The 26,732-nt window shown below is 46.2% G+C and overlaps 1 protein-coding gene across 1 annotated transcript in view; it reads left to right on the top strand.

Annotated features, from left to right (window-relative positions):
- The window catches only part of STRIP2 (striatin interacting protein 2), a 46,753-nt gene that overhangs the window by 3,546 nt on the left and 16,475 nt on the right, over nucleotides 1-26,732 (top strand). The window contains exons 2-18 of the mRNA XM_043872874.1: nucleotides 1,619-1,688; nucleotides 5,002-5,076; nucleotides 6,028-6,162; nucleotides 7,484-7,604; nucleotides 8,570-8,638; nucleotides 8,836-8,942; nucleotides 9,636-9,763; nucleotides 10,654-10,857; nucleotides 12,080-12,315; nucleotides 12,569-12,634; nucleotides 13,306-13,369; nucleotides 14,164-14,235; nucleotides 17,296-17,370; nucleotides 18,062-18,159; nucleotides 18,623-18,749; nucleotides 21,258-21,358; nucleotides 24,993-25,059. Coding sequence (XP_043728809.1) covers nucleotides 1,619-1,688; nucleotides 5,002-5,076; nucleotides 6,028-6,162; nucleotides 7,484-7,604; nucleotides 8,570-8,638; nucleotides 8,836-8,942; nucleotides 9,636-9,763; nucleotides 10,654-10,857; nucleotides 12,080-12,315; nucleotides 12,569-12,634; nucleotides 13,306-13,369; nucleotides 14,164-14,235; nucleotides 17,296-17,370; nucleotides 18,062-18,159; nucleotides 18,623-18,749; nucleotides 21,258-21,358; nucleotides 24,993-25,059 — 1,815 coding nt within the window. The remainder of the gene's footprint in view (nucleotides 1-1,618; nucleotides 1,689-5,001; nucleotides 5,077-6,027; nucleotides 6,163-7,483; nucleotides 7,605-8,569; nucleotides 8,639-8,835; nucleotides 8,943-9,635; nucleotides 9,764-10,653; nucleotides 10,858-12,079; nucleotides 12,316-12,568; nucleotides 12,635-13,305; nucleotides 13,370-14,163; nucleotides 14,236-17,295; nucleotides 17,371-18,061; nucleotides 18,160-18,622; nucleotides 18,750-21,257; nucleotides 21,359-24,992; nucleotides 25,060-26,732) is intronic.

Consider the following 26,732-nt stretch of genomic DNA (forward strand, 5'->3'; position numbering starts at 1 on the left):
GGGAAAGTTATAATAATATGAGAAAAATGCCTTTATAATATTAAAATTGTAAGCAGAATAAGTAAAATTCTAAGTAGAGCAACCATCTACATAGTGCTACCAGGTACTGGCTGGTGTGCTAAATGCTTTTCCTGTATTAATTCATTTTAGTTCTTACAATGACCCCATGAATTATCCTTGTTTTACAGATGATAAAACTGAACGTCATTTTCCAACAATTGCCTGATACCAATTCAGTTCTGACAGTAACTGTAGTTAGCACAGAGCCCACAAGTTAAGGGTCAGATGCTAGCCACAGTGGGATCCCCAAAATACTTGCACTTCTGCTTGGCCAGCTACAAATTCAGGGGTCACCATGACTGTCCCTCTCAGGTTGCTAAAGCAACTCACAGAACTCAGAAAAGTGCTATGTTTATGCCTACAATTTTATTATAAAGGGTACAACTCAGGAACAACCTAATGAAGAGAGGCGTAGGACAAGGTGTGGAGGCGGAGTGGTACGGAATTTCCATGCCCTCTCTGGTGCATTACCCTCCTAGCACATTGGTGTGCCCAAACCACATTGTTTCAGGGTTTTTATATGGAGTTTGGTTACCTCGGCCTGGTTAGTTAAACCATTGGCCACTTGATTAAACTCAGTCTCCAGTCTTTTCCCCTCTTTGGAGCCCCTTTTTTGAAACTCTCACTGTGAGTCACCTCGTTAGTATAAACTCAAGTATGGTTGACAGGGATGAATAACAGACACTTCCATCACTCAGAAAATTCCAAAGGTTTTAGGAGCTCTGTTCCAGGAAGTGGGGTGAGGGGGCAAGGATCAAGGATATCTTCTATACCACACTGAGGCACAAAGAGCTTAAGTAACTTGTTGAAGATCACATAATACATAACAGTACGTGACAAGCGGTGAGATTCAACATTTTATTTTATTTTATTTTATTTGAGATTCAACATTTTAAAAATTCATGTTTGTTAATATATTGGTAGGAAATACCCCAAAATGTTTAAAGAGATTAGGAGAGAGGATTATATTAAAAATACTTTTAAAATGGGATTATAGATTTATACATACAACATCATAGGCAATCTAGCCTTTAATACAGTTTGAAGTAGAAATGCTACCTTATTTGACAGTCCTAAAATTGCAGAATATTGGAGCTGAAGGACCTCTTTTTATAGATGAGGAACTGTGATCCATAGCATGATTTAAAAATCATACAATGGGTTAATGACAGAGAGCTGAAGTCAGAATCCAGTTTACCTCTTTGGTTTTCATCTGTCTTGTCTTTCTAGAGATCAGCTAGATGTTCTTCAGTTCTGTGTTTATGTAGATCAGATATGGGCACAGATTGTAGCTTTCATATATGTTCATGATCGTGGGCCTTTGCCCAGAGTTTCTGATTCTACATAGGAATCTTCAGCCCAACCCTGCAGTGAGCTTCTAGCTTTGGCTTGGGTGGGGGTGGGGAGTATTTCCTGACTGAAAGGCCCAGATGGGACTCTTCTAGTTGTCTTCTTGATCTAACCTTGGCCTCCAAGAGAGGAAGAAGATGAAATGAGGGTATAAGCTCTTTTTGGTCAACCCTTTTCCCAAGTTACCACAAAGATTTCTCCATTGCAGGGCTCTGTGGACTGCCCCACCCTGGAATTTGAGTATGGAGATGCAGATGGGCACGCAGCAGAGTTGTCAGGTAGGAGGTAGATGGGTATCTGTAGAGTGGAGGGATGGCCAGGAGGAGAGCAAAGATGCCTGTGATGTCCCCTGGCAGCTTGTCTGTTCTCAGCAAGTGACTGTAGAACAGTCTGTTCTCCACATTCCCATTTCTCTCCACCCTCCAGTGGTAAATCTCTCTTTGTTTGCTTTCACATTTCTTTCTGTGAATGCTTTTTGGCTGTGTATGGTATTCTCCATTCTTCATTCTATCACTCTTTTCTGCTCACCCTTCTTTATTTTCTTTTGGTACACTTTCAAATCTGTTTTCTCTCCACGGTCTCCACATTTCTCCTTTCTTTGTCTTCCTGTGTTCACCCCATCTTTGTGTGCCCCCTTCTTTCTGCCACCCTCTCCATTTCTTTCCCATTCCATCTCTCTGTCCTTTTCTACCTCCATCTCGCCCCCTTCCTCTAATACCTGCCTCTTACTAAAGTCTCAGCAATGTCTAAAGAAAATCTCTATAGACAACTGTCCAGCTGAGCAAGGCTGGACATGTCACCTGTATCCATCATAGTGGAGTTCTGTTTCGATGTTTCTGAGCTGGAGTTAAGTGATCACATTGTTCTTTCAATGCTGGGCTGCTTCTCTCTGCCTGGATTTTTAGCTTAAGCTAAACATGATCTCCCTGCATTAAGGGCCTCCATTGTTACACGTGCTATAAATGCCAGTTATTAATAAACAAGCTTTGGGTAGAAATGGTGTAAAAGTTAAATATTCTGTCACATGGAAATCACACTTTAAGACATGCTTTTTCAGAGAAAAGTGACACTTTCAAAAAGTTCTCGTGAATAAGAATAGGGAACAAATTTTGTGATGAGTGACAGAAATAGAGAGCTAAATTTAATAACCAACAAGGGATTAGAATCCAGAATATGAATACACAGAGAGGGAGAGAAATCCAATAGAGACAATAGAAAAATGGTCAAAGAATATGAATAGGAATTCACAGAATAGAAAACCATATGGTCAATAAATATATGAAAAGATATATAATTATGTTAGGAAATAGGGAAAAGCAAAATGATGAGGTATTATTCAACAATCATCATGGACTTCTCTGGTGGTCCAGTGACTAAGACTCCGAGTTCCCAATGCAGGGGACCCAAGTTTGCTCCCTGGTCAGGGAACTAGATCCCATATGCCACAGCTAAGACTTGGCACAGCCAAAAAAAAATCATCAGATGCAAAATTTTAAAGTCTGGGGATGGTGAGGGTGCAGAAAAGTGAGTACTTTTTATACATTTGATACATTGTTTGGCATGCAGGAACAGAGTATAAAATTGGAAAGCAGTTTTGGTCATATCTAGCAAAGTTGAATTCACACATATATGACCCAACAACTCGGGTACACTTTAAAGAAACTCTTGGGCCCAAGAAAACACTTAGAAAGATGTTTATTGTCATCATTAGGAACAATTGAAAACAACTTAGGGGAATGGATAAACTAGTATATCAATATATTAGCTACAGTATAGTCATTAAAATAATTGATCTGTATTAGTATGCTTCAGTGTCAATAAATATTAGAAATATGTTGAGAGGTAGAAGAAACAGTGACAAAATAATTTATACATGCATCCAAAAAGCTGCTTAAATACCTAATGCTGATTCATGTTGATATATGGCAAAAACCATCACAATATTGTAATTATCCTCTAATTTTAAAAAAAAAAGCATTGTTATGAGAATAAACAACTAGAAACAAGGGAGGGAAAACTGCTTAGACACACAAGTCTTAAGATGTATCTAGAAGTCTACTTGCACACTTGATTGAGAACTGTGTCAGTTAAATGAATGGATCTGCTCATCACACTGCTTTTCATGTAAAATATTTAAAAACTTATCAAAAAATGCTCCTAAGGAAAAATAAAAACACTCCAAAGTAAAAATAATTCATACAATATGATCCTGCTTGGATAAAAGCTTTAAGAACAGAACAATGTCATGTGTTGTTGACAGGCATGTACACATATACTAAAAGTATAAAAATAGGCATGTGAAGCATACACACCAGTTTCATCATAGCAGTTATCTCTAGAGAGGGAAATAAGACCAGGGAGGAAGAAGGGACTTTAGATGCCTGAAACAGATATGACAAGTTTTAACACTTGTTTAATCTGAAAAGATAAACACAGTGTCTTTTATGTATTCTATATTTACCTGTAGTGTATTAAAGTTCATGATCTAAAATTTAAAAATAAGACAAAAGCAAAGGTCAGTACCTAAGAGCTTTTCTCCCTTTTTTGAGTGGGTTTGTGCCCTACTCTTAAAAAATATAAATCTACACTACTCACTAATGACTGAAGAATTTCACAATCAGAGCCGAGATTTGCTTCTGGTCACTCTGGGACTGGAACTCAGAATGCAAAAGCCCTGGCTCCCAGACAAGGTATTTCTTGACCAGTAAGACAGCCGGCTGGAACATAAAGGAATGTCTCTTGCTTTGTGAATTATCTGTGACCTAGTTAAATTTCCAGCCAGGATCTTGGGGAAGAGAGTTTTGAGGAAGCATCTCTTGACTTAATGACCACTTCTTCATTCTCTGTAAGACAAGAGTACTGATGAAATATTCTGATGTGAACATGTATAGGTAGGAAAGGGTGTTTTTTTTTTTCTCAAAAGCTCTCTGCATTTTGTACTGAGAGGCTGTTGTCAGCAAAGATTTTAACTAGATTTTCCTGGGCACAGGCGGCCCTTTGACAATCAAAGCTGCTTATACATGGTTTGATGCTGTTTCTGCCCAGGTGGCCGTGGGCGGGAATGTAAACTTCTATACCTTTCGAGGAAACTCCACAGGGAGAGAATGAACTGGCTGCAACCCCAAAGAGCCCTCTAATATTTACATCCTTTCCAGCCCTCACCCTGGCTCCTTGAATAGCACAAGGATCTGGCATCTAAATTTCAGGAGTTGTATTGTCCACTTTCCTTAGAGACAAGATAGTTCCAGTCTAGCTTGACAACCAGAAAGGGATGCAGCCCTAAGAAACAGGAGTGATGACATTAAGCCTTCTCTGTCCCAGCTCTCCTCCTGGCCCTCAGCAAATGTCGAAGGCTGCCTTCTCTGCCGTAGCAGCCAGCTGGCAGGAGGAGGACAGGTTTGATGCTTTAATCACCCAGGGACACAAGTGGCTATTTTTAACCTCCGAAAAGGAGGAAGCTAGCTCTGGATTGAATTGGACACAAGAACGTGTTGGAAGCTTTAGCTTTTTCATGCCACTGTCTCCATCCCAGGCCCCTTCTGTAAAGATCTGCTAAATGTTTGTGATTCTGTCCTGTCTTTCCTGCCACAGAATTGTACAGCTACACCGAAAACCCGGAATTTACCACTAACAGGAGGTGTTTTGAAGAGGATTTCAAGACCCAAGGTGATCCCAGATCCTTATTCATTGAGATCTGCTTTTTCTGTCCATAATATCCCAGGCTGATATAGGAAAAGCCTAAAATAAAGTTTGATCCTTCTTTATCCTCTCCACAGCGATATAATTTCTCTGTTCCTCTTGCATATGGGTCACAGAGTTTTCTATATCAAGTAGAGAAGTCACAGAGTGGAAGCAAGAGAAGCCTGAGCTGGGGCCTTTTCTCTGATGTCAAAGGAGTGAGGAGGTGGGGGTGGACTGCTGTCCTGTTGCCTAGTAACCCTGTGCCCAGCCTGGTCTTTGACCTTAGCATTCAACCCGTCTCCACTCTGCCTCACTCCTGATACCATCAGGAGTAATAATTTCATGTGCCCACACTGTGACCCACTCAGACCTCCATTTCCTTACTTGGTCAGTGTCAATTCAGTGTTCAGCTTGGCACATGTGTGGTGAGTATCCATTTCGTGCCAGAGATGCAGGAAGCAGGGGTAGAGGTAAATTAACAGTATCTTCGAAGAAATTATAGTTAGATAGCAGAGGGGAAACGTGTACGTCATAAAACTAGCTGAGGCCAAGAGGAAAATGAGTAGTGTCATTAGAGAAGTAAAAAGTATCATGGGCAAAGCTTCTGGCTGGAGCATTAGTGGAAAAGAGGTGATTTTGTACTGAACTTGTAACGATGTATAGGAATTGGGTATATAGGGAGACAGAGGGAAGTCCTTGAGGAAAGACAGAAAGATAGAGGGGGTGTGGAGGAAGACAAGGCTATAGAGTGGGTTCAGGCAAGAACATCTGGTTTCTTACTTTTCCCATTCCTTATTCTTTGTCAGCTCAGTAAAGCTTTTGAAGAGAAGAATTTGTTGGTGGGGACTGGCATCAGAGGTGCATACATTCCCAGAAGCCTTTCCAAGAAGGGGAGGCAACAGCTGACACTGCTCCTGTATGGCCTTCTGTCCCCAGTGCAGGGTGAGGAGTGGCTGGAGTTGGAGGAAGATGCCCAGAAGGCCTACGTGATGGGACTCCTAGACCGGCTGGAGGTGGTCAGTAGGGAACGGAGGCTGAAGGTGGCCCGAGCCGTTCTCTACCTGGCCCAAGGTGAGCAGCCACCCTTGCCAACCTGAGAGGGGTGGAGACTGGGGAGAGAGATGGTGTTATCAGGACTGGGATGACTCAAGTCATACTGGGAAAGCCAGGTCCCTGCCTCACGAGGACAATCGTGTCGTGTGCTAGGACTGTAGCCTTGTACTTACACGAAAAGGAGATAGTGGTAGATCCTGCTCTGGATCCCTTGGAATCAACCTTAATCTTTCCAGGCGTGCCAGGATTTCTTACAGGGTTCTTTTTTTCCTTAACCTGGGCTGTAATTGTTTATAGAGAGGGTCCTTGTGGCCAGAGCTGACAGTGTACCACCACCATCTGAGCTTGCTTTCTCCAGGTGTGGCCTGGCTCTGACAGGAGATGCAAGGGGGGATGCCACCAATTTACACATTGTTTCTCACTGGTGTTTACATGGTCCAAGCCAACACAGCAGCAGGAGAGGATGCTGTGAGTGATTTGTCACTGAGATGATCAGAGCTTGGTGAGATTAACTGATGAAAGCTTCCCAAAAGATACCTGTGAGCCAGGTGTTGGAAAGAGAAATGAGATAGCTTAGCTGAAGTAGTAAAAGAAAGCCCTGAGATAGTAAATAACAGGATTGTTGGCAAAACCAACTAATTAAAAGCTTTAAAAAAAAAAAACCTAAAAAAAAAATCATAAATGGAGAGGAAAGAAAGGTATCTGACGAAGGAAAAACTGTAGCAAACAAGGCAGTGCCCAGCCCTATCTCTTGGGTCTGGTGCCTTGGCCAAGTTCCAGCTGCCAGTCCCTTCATCTTTTTGCCTGAGGGCTTTCTATGCAGCCCACAGAAGAACTGGGAGGCTCATGTGCTCCCCTTATCCAGTGCATTCCTCAGCACGTGCCAGGAGTTAGTGGGCGAACAGCCTGACCGCCTCAGCCCCTTGGGTGGGACGATTCCAAGTTGTTTGTTTTATACTGTTCTCCAGAGCTTCTCCCCACTTGGGATTGAGTTCTTGGCTGCCTTCTCTTCCCTATGTCACTTCCCCACTTCTCTACTGATGGCTCCTGGGATCAACTCTCAATAAACTACTTGCACTTGAATCCTTGTCTCTGCACTTCCTTCTCAGGGAACTCACTTAAGACAGCCCACCTATGAGCACATTAGACCTCACCCTGCAGACTGCTTCTCCTTTCCCCTGCCTCATTCTGGGAAGTTCTGGGCGGCTCCTGCCCTACCTTTGTCCATCTAATTGTTGGGTAGAGAGTTAGAAGATAGTCTTAAGATCATGGGGCAAAGTGGAAAGAACCGGGATAACCCCCTGCCCCTCAACCTCTGTGGCCCTGTCTGGTCCTTTAGGCACTTTTGGGGAATGTGACTCAGAGGTCGATGTGCTCCACTGGTCCAGGTACAACTGCTTCCTGCTGTATCAGATGGGGACCTTCTCGGCCTTCCTGGAGCTACTCCACATGGAAATCGAGTGAGAAGCCTTCGGGGAGGGCTGGCCACCCCCTTCCTTGAAGGTTGCCTCATGTCCTAAGCTGGTTCCCTCACTGTAGAGCCTTCTTTTTTCACACTTCAGTCCAGAGCCCACTGACAGTTCCCCTCCAGCAGCCATGCTCGCTGGTAGTCTGTCCTCCTCCCTGAGGTTGGGCTCATCAGCAGCTTCTGCCCCATGTACAGCTTCAGTACTGGGCTTCAGGGGCCTATCCTGTGTTGCATTTTTATTCAGACACCTTCTCAGCTCAGCCTCCCTCTGGAATGAAGAAAACCGTTCTCCCTGAGAACATGACACAGAGGGACCGGACCAGTTCCCATGGCTGTACCCAGTTCTTTCCCCCATGGTTATAGCTTCAAAGGTGGCCTTATCTACTGCTCCCACTCTAGTGACCCCCACATGTTGATTGCCTGGTGGCTCAGACAGTAAAAAAGAAATCCACCTACAATGCAGGAGACCCAGATTAGATCCCTGGGTCAGGAAGATCCCCTGGAGAAGGAAATGGCAGCCCACTCCAGTATTCTTGCCTGGGAAATCTCATGGACAGAGGAGTCTGGTGGGCTACAGTCCACTGGGTTGCAAAGAGTCGGACACGACTGAGCAACTAAGACTTCATATTGTCTCACCCTGTCACTCAGGTGTTTTAGATGGGGTTAATTCTGTTTATTAGTCACCAAGCATTGTTTTGTGTCTAGCACAGGGCTAGACATAATGGGGATTTTAAGACACGTGAATATCATAGACCCTACCCTTTCTTGTCTTCACTGTAGATAAGGATTTGCTGAGGTAGCAGGAAGAATTCTATGGGCTCCTCTACCTTAAACCAATTTCTTTAGCTACATGGACAGGGAGTGGCAGGTACTCATATTTGTGCATATGGTAAGAGTGGAGTACAGGGAGTAAAGAGGCCTAATGGGTTCCTGTTTTCTCCCTCGTCCCTGTGGCAGCAACAGCCAGGCCTGTAGCAGTGCTCTTCGGAAGCCAGCCATCTCCATTGCTGACAGCACAGAGCTCCGGTGAGTAGGGCTGCCCACGGGATTGGAACAGGGGATCATTAGCGATGGGTAACCTTTGCTCAGATTTCAGATGCTCCCAGACCGCTAGAAGTTCCTAATTCCGCTGGATTGGGCCCCCACAGAGACCATGCCTGAGGTCTCAGACCACAGACTGGAAACTGCCATGGGAACCTCTTGTGACCCTTCTGTAACCTCAGGGTGCTGCTGAGTGTCCTGTACCTAATGGTGGAAAATATCCGCCTGGAGCGAGAGACAGACTCCTGTGGGTGGAGGACAGCCCGGGAGACCTTCCGCACCGAATTGAGTAAGAAGTGGCACGCAAGGAGCCTAGGGCGGACGGGAAGCATAGCATCTGCTCAAGAGGGACAAACAAGTTTTCTTTTGTCGTCTTCTTCTTTTTAAGAATTAACATCCCTTCTTTTAGGACAGAGATTCTTTGTGGCAGGCATGATGGCCTGGCTTGAATGCCCCTCTGTCTGTGAGCTAGGCCCACTCATATATCTTCTCTGTATTTTGGTTTTCTTTATTTCTATAAGTGGGAAGTCATCCATCTCCCCTTCCATCACAAATCCCACATGAAAAAATGAGGTGACTTATCTTGAAAATATAAGTTGGTGTTGCCCTCAGTCAGGGATGAGATATGAAGACCTTTGAGATTTTTAAAAATACATTTGTTGATGCGGGAAGGTGAGTTGTAATCTACAAAATGTTTGAGTTCCTCAGCCAGAAAGCATCTTTATTACTGTTAACTTCTAGTTTGACATTCACCCCCAAGCATTCTACCTCCACGACCTCTCTTATCCTGCCCTTGGTGGGGGGGGCGGGAGGGGCGTGTTCCCCAAAGAGGCCCTCTAAGCCTCCTTCTAAAAACCAAGTTCTCAGATTCTTTGCGAGGAGGTGAGTGCCTTCCTCCGTGTGTCCAGAAGCAGAGTTACAGGAACTGGGTTTCAGCGGCTTCATCTTCACTTTCTCACTTGCCTCTCTCCGCAACCCCCAGGCTTCTCCACGCATAATCAGGAGCCTTTTGCCCTTCTGCTTTTCTCTATGGTCACCAAGTTCTGCAGCGGCCTGGCTCCCCACTTCCCCATAAAGAAGGTCCTGCTTCTGCTCTGGAAAGTAGTCATGGTGAGTGGCTGATTCTTTCCCTCTCCCATCTCATCAGATAGGCAGTGCCTTCTGCCACCGCAGTTTTTTCTAGTCTGATTCCAGGAGGCTGGAGCTAGGCAGAATAACAGGGCAGCTGTTAGCCAGTGGAGGGGCAATAGGGCTGTCCTGGAGAAATCAGAGGTTCTGTTTCGGGGCAGGTTACCTATTTCTGTTGGACTGATGGGAGATGCCACTTTTCGAGGTGGGGTGTTATTGCACCTCTCCCTGATAGAGCTAATGTTTCGTGGAAAGAACACTGGCTGAGAGGTGGGAGATCTGACCTCTGTTGATGCTGAGGAACCTTGGGCAATGCTCTGTGTCTCAGTTTCTCTAGCTGTAAAGTGTAGGGTTTAGTGCCTGCTCTCCGTCCAGATAGAGGATTTGCTTTCATAAAACGAAGTCCTTGGAAGTGTTTGGTCGCAGTTTTGTTACTAATTATTCAACCCGATTCTTCCTCTTTGGCTCCCACCCCACAGAACTGGCTGAACAACCTACCCTCCAGGGCAGGCCTTGAGAGATTCTAGGGGTGTATAGTATCTAGATGTACTCCTAAAATGGGGTATATTTTCCTGTTTTTATCCCCCGGTGGAGGCCTTCAGTAGTCCCTTTCCTAATTCCTGGGGATGTTTCCAGCCCTGGGTCAGTAAATAATACTTTGTCCTGACCCCTGAGCTCTAAGGGATAGTAGCCACCTCTGAGACTGGGCCCAGTCTCCACATTCTTTTTGCTTTCTCCTGTTGTATTACTTCGTAATTAAGGAGGGTTCTTGGGGACTAGAGACTGTGACTCTTCTCTCCGTCTACACTTCCCTGACCTTGCTCTCTGACTTCTTTCCTCTCTTCTCTGCCCCTTTCCTGTTCAAACCTCAGTTTACCCTCGGTGGATTTGAGCATCTACAGGCTCTCAAAGTACAGAAGCGGGCGGAACTGGGCCTGCCTCCACTGGCGGAGGACAGTATCCAGGTGGTGAAGAGCATGCGGGCTGCCTCCCCGCCTTCCTACACCCTCGACCTGGGGGAGTCTCAGCTGGCACCTCCACCCTCCAAACTGCGAGGCCGCCGTGGTTCTCGAAGGGTATGGACTAAAGCAGAGAGTGGTGTTGTGGCACTGGCTGGCCAAAAGTCGAGATTCTAAGCAGCTCTGGATATGTTAGGAAAGAGCAGCAATGACTCTGCTGTCTTACCCCTGAGCAGCCCTGTGACCAACCTGAAATCTTGGAGACTATACTTTGGCTTCTGTCCCCAAGTCCTGATGGAGTCCTGGCTGTCAAGATGTCACACTGTGATATCACTTCATAGAACCATGTCTTACTAAGGATCATTGACCTAGACCTCAGTGCCTGGAGCTCCCTAGCATGCCAAACAACAGTTGGGGTATAATCCTGGCCATAGGTACCTGGTAGAGGCACTTTATCATTTTCTTCTCAGTAAGAAGTTTTACTCTGAGCCAGCCATGCTCCCCTCTGGCCTTGAAACCAGAGGCTTACATTTAAAGATGACTGGCTAGGGGTCTAGATAGTCTGCGTCCCTAGAAAGGTCACAGGTACAACTTGCACTGAGACCTGACCATGCTCCCAAGAGCTCGCCCGCCTGATCTACCTGACTTCACCAGCTACAGGTGACTGGTCCAGACAGTCACACTCAGTAATCCAGTCGACATTATCTGCAGCGTGATATTTTTTTAACCTTTATTTTTTGTTTTACAAAGTATTGCTTACTCATTATAGAAAATTTAGAACAAGTATAAAAATGTGAAAAGGGAGAAAAAAAAGTCTTCCCCAATCTTGACAACCAGAAGCAGTCACTGTTAACTTTTTGGCCTATTTCTGTCCAGTCTTTTTTGTCTTTCTGTGACAAGATTTAAAATTCCAAACTCAATTCCCTCTGCCTAGCAGCAAGCTCCCGTTCTCCTCTTCCTCAGTCAGCCAGTTGGTGTATGCTCACAGAAGGCAAATTAATTGAATGTTCACCTAAGGGGAGCATAATTAGGAAGGAAAGTGCAGGCAAAAAAAAAAAGCATCAGTGCTTTCTGAAAGCTAAGTGTGACTTTGGGATTATCTGTGCTCTCCCAGCCGTTGGTGTGGTTGCTTGAGAGAGCTTCCTGTCCTGGAATTGGGCCTGGTGGGTACAGTAGGGTTGAGATGGGAAGAGAAAGTTCTCACTAAGGGTGGGTTCTTACTCCATGTTCTGTGAAGTCAGCAGCCTGGGGGTAGTGGGTAGTCTCAAACAAGGATGCCCAGACTGAGATTTCTGGACACCTTCCCTCTCTCCTTCTACCCACCCTCCTCGCCCCCCAGCAACTCCTTACTAAGCAGGACAGCTTGGACATCTACAATGAACGAGATCTCTTTAAGACTGAGGAACCAGCCACAGAGGAGGAAGAGGAATCTGCCAGCGATGGAGAACGCACTTTGGATGGAGAGTTAGACCTGCTAGAGCAGGACCCTCTAGTACCCCCTCCATCCTCACAGGCACCCCTCTCTGCTGAGCGGGTGGCCTTTCCCAAGGGCCTACCCTGGGCCCCGAAGGTCAGGTAGGCTTGATAACACCAGGGACCCCGGGTTTCGGGGTTCCAGTCACTGGAGGTTGAGGGTGGAGTGGTCTGTGTATTCAAGGCTCAGTAAGCTGGGCTGTGAGTTAGAACTCCTGGGTGGGGAGTTCCCTTTATTGGCTTCCCTTGCTGTTCTAGTTTTCCATCTGGAGGGGTGGGAGCCCAGTAAGGTTCTCTCTCTCAAGGTTTGCTATTCTTCCCTTCTCTGGGATTTGTCTGTCCACCATCCTCTCAGACAGAAGGACATTGAGCACTTCTTGGAGATGAGTAGGAACAAGTTCATCGGATTCACTCTGGGGCAGTAAGTGACTGGATGGTCAGAACTGGCTATATAGAGGGGTTCTTAGGGGCCAGAGGAGTGGGTGGCTTGAAATGAGAGATGTTGCCTAGTTGTGATACAACCCAGAGCCTTGGGCAGATCCCATTGACTGCTTTGGATTCTTGCCATGAAGTTTTGTCCTTCCAGTTTTCTAGAACTTTTATGTTCTCAGCCAGGTATAGGATATTGATCAAGTCATTTCCCTATGGGAATCAATTTCCTCATCAGAGTTTTATGAGATGGTCCCTACAGGCTCTTTCCTAGACAATTCTGTGAAGAAGCCACATGGTGGGAACAGATCCAGTCTTTCCCCATCTCCCTACCTTCATGAATCCTCACTGGTCACTGCAAAGCTTCAGAAACCATTCTTACTGCTGTTTTGCTGTCAAAAGTGTTGTTGGGCAACATGCCCTTTTAAATAGGAACCTACTCCAGACAAAGTGAGTCCCCACTAGACTATACAGAAATCCTAAGTTACAGGGACTCTTCTCTGTACCATTATTCTTTTTGTGTCCTGAAGCAATAATGAGGGACCTGATAACTTGCAGAGAAAGATCCAGGCGACCAGAAGGTGAAAGTGGCCTGGTCTGTGTGACTCCAGGAGTATAGGTAGTTCTCTGTACTTCTGACCTTTATGTATCTTGTGTTCACAGGGACACAGATACTTTGGTTGGATTACCCAGGCCCATTCACGAGAGTGTGAAGACCCTCAAGCAGGTGAGCAGGTTGGGCTGTCAGTCTTCAGAGATAGGGACCCATCAGTACAAATTGGATGGCCCCCAGTAGGGTCCTGGGTCCTGGGTGGGGCTCTTCCACTAGACATGTTCTGAACCTGTTATTCTGTATTTCCTCTGCAAGGGTTTTGGCCAAGCAGATAAAAAATCATGTCTCTCCCTACCTATTCAGTGTCCTACATTTAGATGAATGAAAAAGTTATCTTTTCTTCTCTCTTTGCTTTTCCCTCCTCCCACCCTACTCTCCCTCTTCCCACTTATCACTTCCTTTCCTCTCACTTCTCCCTCCTTAGAGGCTCAGTAGCTTCCACAGGCCCAGGATCAAGTAGCAGTCTGCTCTATCCAGAGTGTATGTGAGGACAAGTAAGAGTAGTCTATTCCCTGCACAGATGTTGAGCCCAGCCTTACCTCGTCATTATCACTCCGTTCGCACATGCACACACATACAGGCATCTGCAGCAGAGCTCTCAGAGCAGTGGTCCTAGGCCTGGGCTTGTTCTTTTCTTCCCCTTGCACTTTGGTTGAAGGTAGATGCTAAGGTATTTGCTGCCCATCCAATGTGGAAATATGAAATAAATAAAAATACTGTATTAAAGAACTTTGCTGATGTTCATGATGCAAAGGTCAGGAAGACTCCTGCCTTCAAAGAGTGCATGGTTTATTTGAGGTGACAGATCCATAAATAGGGCAATTCCTCGTCATTGGGGAGGTTAAGCAAGAGGCTGGTACACATGTGATCAAGGCCCTCAGCCCCTTGTTGACATCTTGTGTTCCCAGCACAAGTACGTCTCCATTGCAGATGTTCAGATCAAGAATGAGGAGGAGCTGGAGAAGTGCCCCATGTCTTTGGTGAGTCCAGGGAAAGCCTGCACAGGGGGAGGTCTCTGCAGTGCTGTCAGAGAACTGGTGTGTTTGCTGCGGGACTCTTACTGCACACTAGGCAAGCACGGTCTCTACTTTCACAATAAAGTTGGAGAAAAACAATAGTTATTAAGAAACAAAGATTTTCAGAGAATGGTAGAGACAGTTAAGAAAATTGAAATAGGATGACATACCATGTAGTAGACTACTTTAGCTTGGGCGGTCAGGGTATGTAGACCTCTGAGAAGGTGACAGTTAACCAAGATCTGAGGTACAAGAAGGAGCTGGCCATAAGAACATCAAGGCAAAAAGCATTCCAAGCAGAGAGAACAGCCTTATTAAAGGTAAGAGCGAGCTGAGTGTTAGAAGTAGAGAATGAAGACTGTTATGGCTGGAGCATGGAGTGAGAGTTGTATGACGGAGTCAGAGAGGTGGTGTGGGGCCGCTTTACACAGGACATTTAAGCAAAGATAGGGAGCTTGAAGTTGATTGACATGACAAAGGGAAGCCTTCAGAGATTTTAAGCGGGAGTGACATGATCTGATTTATCTTTCTAAAAACCTTTGGCTACTTTGTAAAGGCTTGATGAGGAAAGAGCTGAAACAGGGAGGTTGGGAGACTAAAAATGATCAAGATGAGAGATGATGGTGTTTTAGACCAAGGTAGTAATTTGGTGCATAATGCAGTCCACAGGGTCACAGAGTCTGACGCGACTTAGCGACTGAACAGCACGGAATTGTGGAGATAGGGAGAAGGGGATGAATTGGGGTTATATTTTGGAGGTATAGCTGACAAGAGTTGCAGTTCCGTTGAATGTGGATACAGAGACATAAAGGGCAATCAAGAATAAGTACAATTTGGACTTCTCTGGCGGTCCAGTGGTTAAGACTCCATGCTTCCACTGCAGAGGGCACAGGTTTGATCCCAGTTGAGGAAGTTGCATGTTGCCTCAGTGCAGCCCAAAAAAATAAAGAGTAACTACAGTTTGTCAAGATGAGAAGTTATGTTTTCTTTTTTTAAAATATGTTTTCCCCCAATTTTCTTTTTTTCCCCAACACTGCATGGGTTTCAGGATCTTGGTTCCCCAACCAGGGATTGAACCCAGGCCCATAGCAGTCAAAGTACAAGAGTACTAACCACTGCATTGCCAGGGAATTCCCAGGAGTTCTGTTTTATCAACGGTTCTATTTGGGTTGTACTGGGTTTTAGATGTCTACCCATGTAGAGCAGCCAAGCAATTAGATACATGGGCCTAGAGTTCTAGGAGAGAGGACTGACTAAGAGAAATAAATTTGGAAACTGTTTGCTCATGGACAGTGTTAAAAGCCATGGAACTTGCTGAGGTAACCTGAGGAGGGAGGAGAGAGAGAAGAGGATGAGACCCAGCACCAAGCCCTGGGGCACACCAGTATGTTGAGAATGGGATGAGCCAGGAAAGGAGCCAGGAAAGAGGAGTAATAAAAACACCCAGTGAGAGGGTAGGAAATCCAGGAGAGAATGATGCCATAGAAGCTAAGAAAAGAAAGCCTTTTAAGAAGAAGGAGGTGATCAGCTGTGTCAAATGCTGCTGACAAATGGAGCTTGATAAGACTTCAGGTACCCATTGGCTTTGGCAACGTGGAAATGACTGGTGACCTTGATAAGAGCAACCTCAAGGGAAGTGATGGGACTGGAAGCCTAGTTGGAGTGTACTGAAAAAGGAATGTAAAGAAAGGAGGTCGGCTTAGTCAACATAGACAAACCACACAGAAATTTTGTTGTGAAAAGGAAGGTAGAAATGGGGTGGTAGCTTAAGAAGAATGTGGGGTCAAGGGAATGTTTTATAGTGTTATTGGAGGAGATACTGGAGTATGTTTATGTCCTAAGAGGGATGATCCAGGAGAAATATAATTACAGAACCGAAGCACTCAACAAAACAAAAGGGTATGAGCACCAGTAGTGGATAGCCTTTGATAGAAGTAACCAGTTCATCCTTCATGGCACATGGGAAGGTAGAGACTCTGGTAGATTTGGTGTTGAGAAGATGAGGCTATGCCTGTCTGATTGCTTCTGTTTTGTCTGTTAACTGAGAAGTAGGATCAGCAACGGTTGAGGGGCTGTGGGTTGAGGGTGTTGGTTTGAAGAGAGGGGAGAATGTATGAAATAGGCCTTTTAGAAAGCAGAAGATAAACATGCAGGGTCGCCAGGATGTTGAGACTTGTGTCCATTTTAGCAGCAGCAGCGTTGTGTGGGATAGAGGGCCTGGCTATCCCTCCCTCAGGGTCTCATGGCGGTGACTCTTGTCCTGTCACAGGGTGACCTGGGGGGAAGACAGATTGCATTGGCCAAAGGTGACAGTGACCTAAGTAGCCTCTTGAGCACTAGAGGCCCCTGTCTCCCCACTCTGATAAAGGACTTAAATGGGGTCATCACAAGGACAGAGTTGTGCATAAGGGGCTGGTCCAAAAGCAGGGCTGTCATGGAGGGTACTGGAGAAGAAAAGAAAATGGCATCCACCTAAACTCTTCCCTGCTCACTGCTTCTGCAGGCCTTCATTAGCCCCCTCTGTGTAGTCATCCATCTCTCCTCCCTGGCTTCAGAGCCTCCCTGAGCTTTCAGATGGCCTCGGATTGACACCATAGGAAGTGCCTCTGTATGGGGTGTCAGTTCCAATGTCCCAGGCATACCTGTGGCCTGAGCTAAGCCCATGTATGTACAGCAAAGCAGTAGTATGAGCCAAATCCTCGGTGGGAGTTCTGCCTCTGACCTGGCAAGCGATATAGGAAGAACTCTAGATGGATTCCAGATAACGGGACAACTAAAATCATAGGTTCTCAGGGCTGGAAGAGCGCTCTGAGTTCTTCCAGACCAGTCCTTGATCCTTGAAAGAGGAGATTAGGTCTTAGAGAGGGAAAGTAACTGACCCAAGGTCTTGCAGTGACTCATGAACACAGCTCGGGTATGAATCTGACTCCCAGCTCTTGTCCTGCCATCCTCCACAGCCAAGGAAAGATAGATTTTGGTCAACTGGAAAACGGTCTGAGCAAACTGTGTGTTTTCTTGCTGTAGGGGGAAGAGGTGGTACCAGAGACGCCATGCGAAATCCTCTACCAGGGCATGCTGTATAGCCTCCCCCAGTACATGGTAAGGAGACGGCCAGATCAGGGCTGTGAGAGCTTCTCAGCTGCGAGAAAGAGATAGCGGAGAGCCCTTCTAAGCTGAGCCCTGTGTCACTTGAGTTTGCTTCCTGAGCCTTCACCCACCGGGCCATGTTCTCTGACACTTCAGAATTCTGATCTCCCCTTGGGGCTCCTCCCAGAGGAAGGAGGACTTGTCTTTACCTCCAAGTCCTTGTTTGGGAGAGGTGGGGAATGGGGTAGGCTCCATGCAGGATGCACCAGGGGCCTCTCCTGAGTAAGTGCCTTAGTCCCTCTGAGGTCTGCCGTGGCGTCCGGTGTCCTAATTGGCTTCAGTCTACGAGGGGAGGATGCTGATGGTCTGAGGGAGAGGAAGGAAGAGGGTGGGGGTGGATCTTGCCTCTCCCTCCCACCTAACTTCTAGGCATTGCCCCCACTCTCTCTGCTCCTTCTCTCATCCACTTTGGAAAGAGCAGTCTTGACGCAGAACAGTCTGTAAGCACATCTCTTCAGGCTCCTTAGCCTCCCAGGCAGGCCCGTCAGGACTGGGCACCAGTTTGCCCTTCTGGTGGTAGGGATCTTTGGTTATTGAGTGAAGAACTTGGAGCAAGGATTTCAAACACTTCTCTTGGAGCTGTTGAGTTGTGGAAGGATAGCCTTGTTGAATGGGGTAGATTTCCTCATTTTCTGCTTCCCAGATTGCTCTACTTAAGATTCTACTGGCTGCAGCCCCCACCTCCAAGGCTAAGACAGACTCTATCAATATCCTGGCAGACGTCCTGCCTGAGGAGATGCCGTAAGTGCTTCAGTGGGGGCAGCTGCTGAATACTCACTCTCTTGTCTGCAGAGTCTCTCTCGTCCCTGCCTCACCTTGTTAACACTTACAGGGATTGTCTCCAAGGAGGTCTCCTCTCTGTCACCAGTAGCCCCTTTCCACTGCAGTGCTCTCTCTGTGCTCTTTCGAGCCCAGAATTGAGGGTCTGGAGGGCCACATCATTGCCAATGACTGACTGCATGTGTATGTGGGTGGACATTGCTAAGGGACAAGCTTGCCAAAGGTGAGAGAGAGACAAAGGTATCAGAGGAACTTTTCTCCAGATAGACTCACAAGTGGGCAGTCTGGAGGTTTCCCTAGCACAGCTCAGGTTTCTCAGGTTCTGGCTTACTGGTGTGTATTGTATCTGTCCCAAATACCTGGGTCCTCGTAGGCCTCTCACTAAGGCCACCCTCTGCACTGACTCTTCCTTTCCCCATTGTAGCATCACTGTTCTCCAAAGCATGAAGCTGGGCATCGATGTGAACAGGCACAAGGAGATCATTGTAAAGAGCATCTCTGCCCTGCTCCTTCTGCTCCTCAAACACTTCAAACTGAACCACATCTACCAGGTGAGCAGCTCAGAGCACTTCTCCACACCCCGCAGGTGTCCTCCAGGTCCTGCGGCCCAAAGGAAGAACACAAGGGTCTTGGAGTCCAGCAGAGCATCGTTGAGCCTTTTCTTTGTCATGCAGAATCCAGATACATGTTGCACAAGCTTGGGGCACGAGGTGGGGAATTGTCCTAGAAAGTTGCAAACGTCTGTGTCCTTTGAACATTATCCAGGGGTCGTAGGTAGGAATCCCTAGCTTCTTGGGAATATGCCAAGCCAGCTTTGAAGCAATGGAAGACAGGACTCAAGCATGCCACCAAAAGGAGACTGGTGGCGGGGGGTGGTGTCGAGCATACTTTTCTGTATGTGAAGCACTCTTCTAACATTTGAGATGGAATTCTATATAAGGCATACTCTGGCTCGTAAGGGCTTTGCAGTTTTTTAAAGGATACAGATGTGAAGTAGGCAATTATGGAGTGATAAGCGCTGTGTTACAGGTTAAGTATTGGCTGCTATGGAAACACCTAATCCAGCCTGAGGTGGAGAAGCTGTGACTCCTAACCTGAGTCCTACAGAAAACTTGTTAGCCAGGGTGCAGTTGTTGTCAGGGAATGATGGCAGGAAGCATTTAAAGCAGAAAAGCTGATTTGTGAAACTCCTGAGGGGAGAGGGCAAAGTACCTTTGGAAACTAATCAAATGTTTCTGGAGTTCTGCATGGGGTAGAGGGAGATGGGGAGGTCCGGTGGTAACGTGAAGCTGGAGAGGACGGCGGGGAGCAGAGAGTAATACCTGTGCTAGCACACGGTTAGTATTACACTGTGGCCGGCACTCTGTTCAGTTCATGTGGGATCTCATTAAATTCTCTCAACCCTGCGAGGTGGGTCTTATTTTATTCCACTGAGGCTAGCAGACATTAAGAACCTGCTTCCCCATAAGAGCAATGTTTGCCATGCCAAGGAGTTTGGACTTGGTGCTGTGGGTGTTGCCAAGACATAGGAGAAGATGGGGGCAGTGAGTGAGTGTTCTCTGTGGTGAGACCTGGAGAGGAGGCGGAGCTTCTCATTCTTCCACAGAGGCTCTGCCCCATTCCTCCTGAGGAGTCAGAGCCGACCTTGCTGCTAAAACAGCAGGAGCTCAGTGCAGGGAGGCCCTGCAGAGTCTGTGTCCATGGCAGGTTCAGCTGTACAACGTGGATATATATCCACTTCAGTGCAGTCAGAGACATCTTGTAGTGTGTTAGGGTACCCCGAGGACGGACACACCTACCAGTGTTTGCAGAGCAGCAGCAGGGCTGGGAGGAATAGGGAGGGATGAGTGAGAAATAGTGTTCCTAGTAGAAAGAGATCTGCGTATGTGTGCTTCTGTCTGCTTCTCTTGGTGGGCAACATGTGGATCAACAGCCAGACGGGTGGGTGGCTTGATGGGCCTTGCCAGTACGTGTCAGTGTGTCCTGACAAGGCTACAGACATCTCAAACTGAAAGATGTTTCCCATCACTTGACAGTAGGTTTGTATTGGCTCATACACCTGAGGCTTTGTAAAATACCCTGGGTCAGCTGCCGGGGAGAAGATATTTGAGCAGAAGAGAGAACTGAGCAACACAAGCTGACTCCTCACTTCTAACAACACACCTGGGGAGACGGCAGCTGAGTGTGCTGCCATGGCTATTTTATGGTGATCAGGAATCAGTAAGAGCTAAGGGATTTAAAACACTGCAGTTCTCTGCTTTTTCAACCAGTTTCTCCACTTAGAGTAGTTTGGATTCTGGAGACAAACTCTGTGTGATGCTCTTCAGCGTATCATGGGCAACAGCCGGGTCGCACAGCTGCATGACACTGCCCCAGTAGGTCTTCCTGGACGCAAACCCCATCCAGATTCAAGAGAGCCAAGTGGAGTGCTATGTTCTATTGTTTAACCCATCAAAAAGATCTTGGACTTATTCTTAGTGCATTATCTGTTGACTGAAGGACTCTTGTTGATTCATTAAAATACTGATATTCTAAGTATAGGGGCTAGTCCAGTGAACCAGACCCACCTGGAGCCCTCACTCCAGTGGTTCGTTTGGTCACCACGCGCTGCATCCATCCTGCCTGAGTGATGCCGGCAGTTGCCGGGCTGCACCTGTTCCTGGCTTGTCCATCACAGCTGAAACCCCTGTGAGCCAGAGCTTTGGAATGGAAGGCAACTCCCTTGGGGAGCCTTCCTTTTCCTGTAGAGCTTAGGAACAAATCTCACAGCAATTCTCTCTGTTTATCTGGAGTAGGATTTTCTTTCTGGCTTGTGTACATTTTGTGCTTTTGGTCAGGCACTTGCAACATACACACACTGCAGACTGTCCCCTTCTATGTAGGCTAGGCTGGCTGAAGATGGCCCTCCCCACTTCCCAGACAGGAAGACTATTAACACAAGTGGACAGTGGGTATTCTTAGGAATGGATGTCAGAATTGTACTTGCCTCTTTATTTTTCATACAGACCTTCTCTTCTCCCCAAAGTAAGCTTCCTTTCTGCTTTCATCTTTTAATTCAGTTTGAATATGTATCACAACATTTGGTATTTGCCAACTGCATCCCATTGATCCTGAAGTTCTTCAATCAAAATATCTTGTCCTACATCACTGCCAAAAATGGGTAAGGACTCTGGACAGGTTTATTTCAAAAGGCGGTTTGGGGATTGAGAAATTATTTTGTCTCTGAGCCGCCTTTCCATTCTCCCTGGTCCTTTCTGTCTTAGAGCTGTCACTGTCAAATTTAGTTTTCTTGAGGTATTTCTGGTGGGATGTATAATTTGACCTCCTCACAAAGATATTTGTAACTTAATAGTTTTGAAAACTGTAATGCCATAACTCAAAAGAGGCTGCACCGATAAATTTCAGCCCTGTGGCAGAAGGATCCAAAAATGTTATTTTGTGAAGCATCTGGCTTGTCTGGCCAGCCCTGATTTTAGTATAAATCATAAATTGAATCAATTTTATAAAGGGTTATACAGAATTTGTAATTAAAGGTAAACAATAGGCCCTTACTTCGATAGATCAATTTGTGGTTTAAAAACTGCAGTATTTTCACGTCCATTATTTCATTTAATCTCCTCATCAGTGCTAAGACATATCACAACAAGTTTTATTCCCATTTCATCAATTAGGAAACAAATTCAGAAAGGTTAATTAACTTACTTAAGGTTAGCACACCAGCATGACCCTTTAAGTAAGCAGAAGAGGCAGGGTTAAATCACAGTTGCTGTGGCTTGCTCCAGCCAAGTGGGGACTTGGGGGGTTAACAGAGTAGGTCCTTGTTCCTCAGTTTGCTGCTTACACAAAGACCGGAAGCATGTTAATCAGTGGAGTTGCCCAGAAGTGCTTTACCAGAGGCAAGGTTCCTAAAATAGAAGAAGGCTGACGTGACACTTGAGGTGGCTGGAGAGGGGCTAGGAGATGTTGGCCCCACAGTCTGTCAGCGCTGCCAGAAACTCCACCCTGGAGAGACAGCCTACTTCTGTGTAGCTTAAAACACACAGAACCCAAAGTCACAGGACCTGGATTCCTGACCTGGACCTGCCACTTGCTAGCTGTGTCATCTCAAGTGTAAGACACTGTGTTTCTCTGAGCCATAGTATCTTCATCTTTAAAGTGGGAATAATACCTACTCTGACTCTATCATAGACTTTTATAAACATTAGTTAGGATAAACAAAGATGAGAGTGCTTTACTTTTCCTGTTTGGAGGAAGCACTAGAGAATGGGTTTATCCTCACTACAAAGAGACTTCTGCCCCTTAAAAATGGCACTTAAGACGTGCTAGTTGTCCACCAGGGAAAACTGAAAGTGTCGGTGAAGCTGGGGAAGGGCCACAGCTTCATGAAGGCACCTGTGCGTGTCAGCTCACACAGAACGGGGATTTGTTAGGAGGAGATGGGTGGGTTGTTATCTTGAAGAACTTCGGACAGAGGTGCAGCCCTGGGCCTCAGGGTCAGTCTGTAGCACATGGAACCCAGGGGGCCTCTGCACCTTCCTGTGGCCACCCGGCCTCTGCACCTCCACTCCAACTTTTCCTCTGTCACTGACAAATAGTTTTGTCTGCTTCCTAACCCAGAATTTGCCTGCAATGCAGGAGACCCAGGTTCAATCCCTGGGTCAGGACGATGCCCTGGAGAAGGGAATGGCCACCCACTCCAGTATTCTTGCCTGGAAAATCGTATGGACAGAGAAGCCTGGCAAGCCACCTACAGTCCATGGGGTCACAGAGAGTCAGACACAACTGAGCAACTAAGTGAAATATGTCTAAGCCACTTAGTGAAAATATGCCCACCTGAGCTAAACGTGCTCCTGTACCACTTCAGAGACTGAACTGGCTCTTGATCCCTGTTCCACTTCCACATGCCCAGGGTTAGAGGTCCACCCTTGGATCAGAAACTGGCTGAGGAGAGGGGTTCAGGAACTTGGTGCCCCCGCACTGTGGGCCTAGAAGCGGGGGGCAGACAATCCAGTAAGTGTCCTTCGGGTTCCCTTTGGAGCTGGAAGAGTGGTAGTGCCAAACTGCACTGTTTGCTGAGGTCGGCCTGGGTCCAGGGTTCCTCTTGTGTGTTACTTATGAGCTTTACTGTTGCATAATCTCAAGAACTTGAGCACCTTCAGCTTGCTACTGCAGTTTCCTCATAGCTCTTACAATCTAGATATGCTAGAAACTTGGAACTTTATGCCCCCTTAGGGTAGAATTTAATACAATGAGATTAAAACAAATCCATCTTGGATTCCCCACCCTCATTTCCCGGTTGCCAGTACCTACTTTGCCATGGGGCTTTGTCAGTAGAATGTGAGTAGATAAGTAGATGAGCCAGCCAGGAATCTTTATCCTAACGGAGCAGTGTGAAACTGGCAACCCTGGGAGAACCTAGTAGGTACATCCACGGCCCTCTCCTCTCCTACCCTGGTTCCTTTAGGTTATCTTTGGGGGTTTCTTGGACAAAGGTCAACGTTTCTAGTCAAACAAATTGTTGCCTTTTGCTTGGATAAAAGTTTTAACTTTGAAATATAGAAGAGGCCCAAGGAGCCCCATATTCCTCTTTATAGCCTATGCTTTGCCGACATCGTTTATCCATGTCCAGTTGTTCTAACTAGAGTGGAATGGTGTTTAAAACCTCATGGGAATAAAGTAATTAGCCTTAAATTAAAATAAATAAATTAAAAAAAAAAAAACCTCATGGGAGAAAAAAAAGGGACTTCCCTGGTGGTTCAGTGATTAGGACTCCATGCTTCCACTGCAGGGAGCACAGGTTTGATCCCTGGGTCGGGAAACTAAGATCCCGCATGTCCCTCAGCCTGGCCAAAAAGTTGCGTTTTGTTTTGTTTTTTTTAAAGGCAAACCTCATGGAATGTCAGAAGCAGAAAGAGCATTAGAGATTAGATTAGCTAGTCTAAATGCTGCATTGTACCCATGAAGGAGGGAGGAGGAAAGAAAGAGCTGTCATTTGGAGTGGCCGGGTCCCCGTCATCATGCGGTAGTTACTTCCCCTGCTGACTCATGCCTGCTTCCCTGGGCTCACCGCAGAGCCTCCAGCTCCCTTGCGGTCCCTCAGTGTCTCTTTTGGGAGCAGATGTGGTTACCATCCTTGAGCTACTAGATGGGCCCAGCTGCAGGAAGCTGCCTCTGTCTCAGGCTTCCTCTTGAAGTGGCTTCTGTGGTCTTTCCCGAGTTCCTAACCTTCAGAAACATCTGGTAAGACACAGGAGAGGTCTTCATTCTCACAGGTTGTTATTAACTTACTGACCAGAGACATAGTAATACATTTTTTTGTTACCTTAACATTACTGACTGGAGACTTTTCACTTCACTTTCATAATAAATCGCCAGCCACAGTCATTAGTTTCTGCAAAAATCCTACAGTCAATAATGTGTAAAGTGGGATGAGTTTGGGCAACTTCTCTCGGTGCACAATTATATACACACAAATATACACTTAAACACAGAAACACAAATGCCTACAAGCTTATGTATTTCTTTAAAGAACAGAGGAGAAAGGTGGCTATACCGAGGTGCTTTCTCTGCTTTTGCCTCTGAAAGAACTGTCAGTCCTTCTCCTGGCTATGAGGAGAGGAGACTGGATCTGGAGGTGCCTGGCACAGGAACCCTCAGTTTCAGCTGAAGTCACTAAGCAGTTCTAGAAATACATGGGGCTAGCTGAAGAGAAATAACCTCCTGCCCTTTCAGATGTAGCCATTTGCTGCCTTTGCCATTTACCTAAAGCCTGTTCTTATCTCTGCATCTTACAGCATCTCGGTCCTGGATTACCCATGCTGTACCATCCAGGATTTGCCGGAGCTTACTACGGAGAGCCTGGTAAGCGAGTGGGGATTTGGTAGCCTTTGAAATTGCCAGGTGGCAGAGATTGGCATTTGCTCTTCCTTTTCTTCTCTAGCCCCCTCATGCCCTGGTTTGGGAGTGTTAGATCAATAAAAGCATATTGGCAAGAGCACAGAGGCAGTAGGGACTTAGTTCTGCTGACCCAGTCGAGAAAGATTTGGGAAAGCTGAGCATAGCATTTTGTAGAGGAAAGGGTCAGTGAAAGACACTGAGGAGGAGGGGAATTTAGAAAGATAATGGGGCTAAAGCTGAGTTTGAACAGCTGTGCTGAATGGCAGGTGCATCTCTGCTGCTCTAGCCTAATTGTCTTCTTCCTTCTGTGTCACAGGCTTGTCTCATTTTCATAAGGTTATATAAACCCTGGGGTGTGTACTTCAGAAAATACCCAGGAAATACTTGCCTGAGTCTTTCTGAGGCAAAATTCAATATGGCCACAGAAGGATGACCCAGAAAGTTCCTCGTGCCAGAAGCAGTTCCAGGCAAATCAGAGAAGTCCCTCAGTCCTTCTGAATCCCATGAAACTGATGGGCAGCACGTTGAAATCAAGTGTCTACCTCATCATGTATTATTGCTGCAGCTCCTTCAGTGAACCTCAGCCCATTCCCATACCCTGTTGCACTGGAACTGTTTATCTGTATCTGTTTCTCCATTTGACTGAAAACTCCTTGAAGGAAGAGATAGTATCATCTTTCTTTTATATCCCCAGAGTCTAGCACCATGTTCACATGAATGGAGCTTAAAAAATGATCAGATGATGGCACCTGTGTGTGCCCCAACCCCTTGTCCCCAACTTTTAATACCTACACAATGTCACGTCAGAAAACTTCATTGTGCAAAAAGTACAGTGGTACCTTGTGTGGCACAGGTTTTACAGAACTGTAAGGTTTGTGACTGGAGGGAACCTGAGAAGCATTTGGCCCAGCCCCATATTTCAAAGATGAGAAACCTAAGGGATGAAGTGTCTTGTCAGGTCCACTCCTCATAGCTGACAGACCTTGAATGAGAGAAGGACCCATAAGTCTAGCACCTTTTTAAGCACCAGAGCAGAGATTCCCTGTCTTGTTTAGATATGGCCTCAGCAGACAAGGAAGCTGGGAGCTTCTTAACTCGGCAGAGAGAGGTAATGCGTTGTCTAATCCTGTTTATGATGTTATTCAATCTTTAAAAGAACTGTATGAGGTTGGCATGGGTGCTTTATAGGTGGAGAAGTTAAAAGTAGTTGCAAGTAGCAGAGCCAGGGTGGAGACATGCAGCCCCACCATTCAGACTGGAATGAGGACTGCCCTTTCTAACAGAAACAGTGGTGCACGGACAGCATTAAAGCTCTACTGTGAATAATGAAGTGAAGTCGCTAAGTCGTGTCCGACTCTTTGCGACCCCAGGGACTGCAGCCTACCAGGCTTCTCTGTCCATGGGATTTTCCAGGCAAGAGTACTGGAGTGGGTTGCCATCCTACTGTGAATAGTGTATTTCAAAACACAGTCAGCTTCTCAATCCCATAAGTAGGGATTGATGGGAACTATACTTTCATATATCTTCCAATTGACCTTTTGGGATATGAACATAAAATTATTGAAATAATTGTTATGCCTCTGAGAAGACTGTTGTTGTCTAAGAGGGGGTGAAAGCATGTACCTTTCCGTAATGAA

This window comes from Cervus elaphus, chromosome 18, assembly GCF_910594005.1.
Source record: "Cervus elaphus chromosome 18, mCerEla1.1, whole genome shotgun sequence".
Classification (NCBI taxonomy): Eukaryota; Metazoa; Chordata; class Mammalia; order Artiodactyla; family Cervidae; genus Cervus; species Cervus elaphus.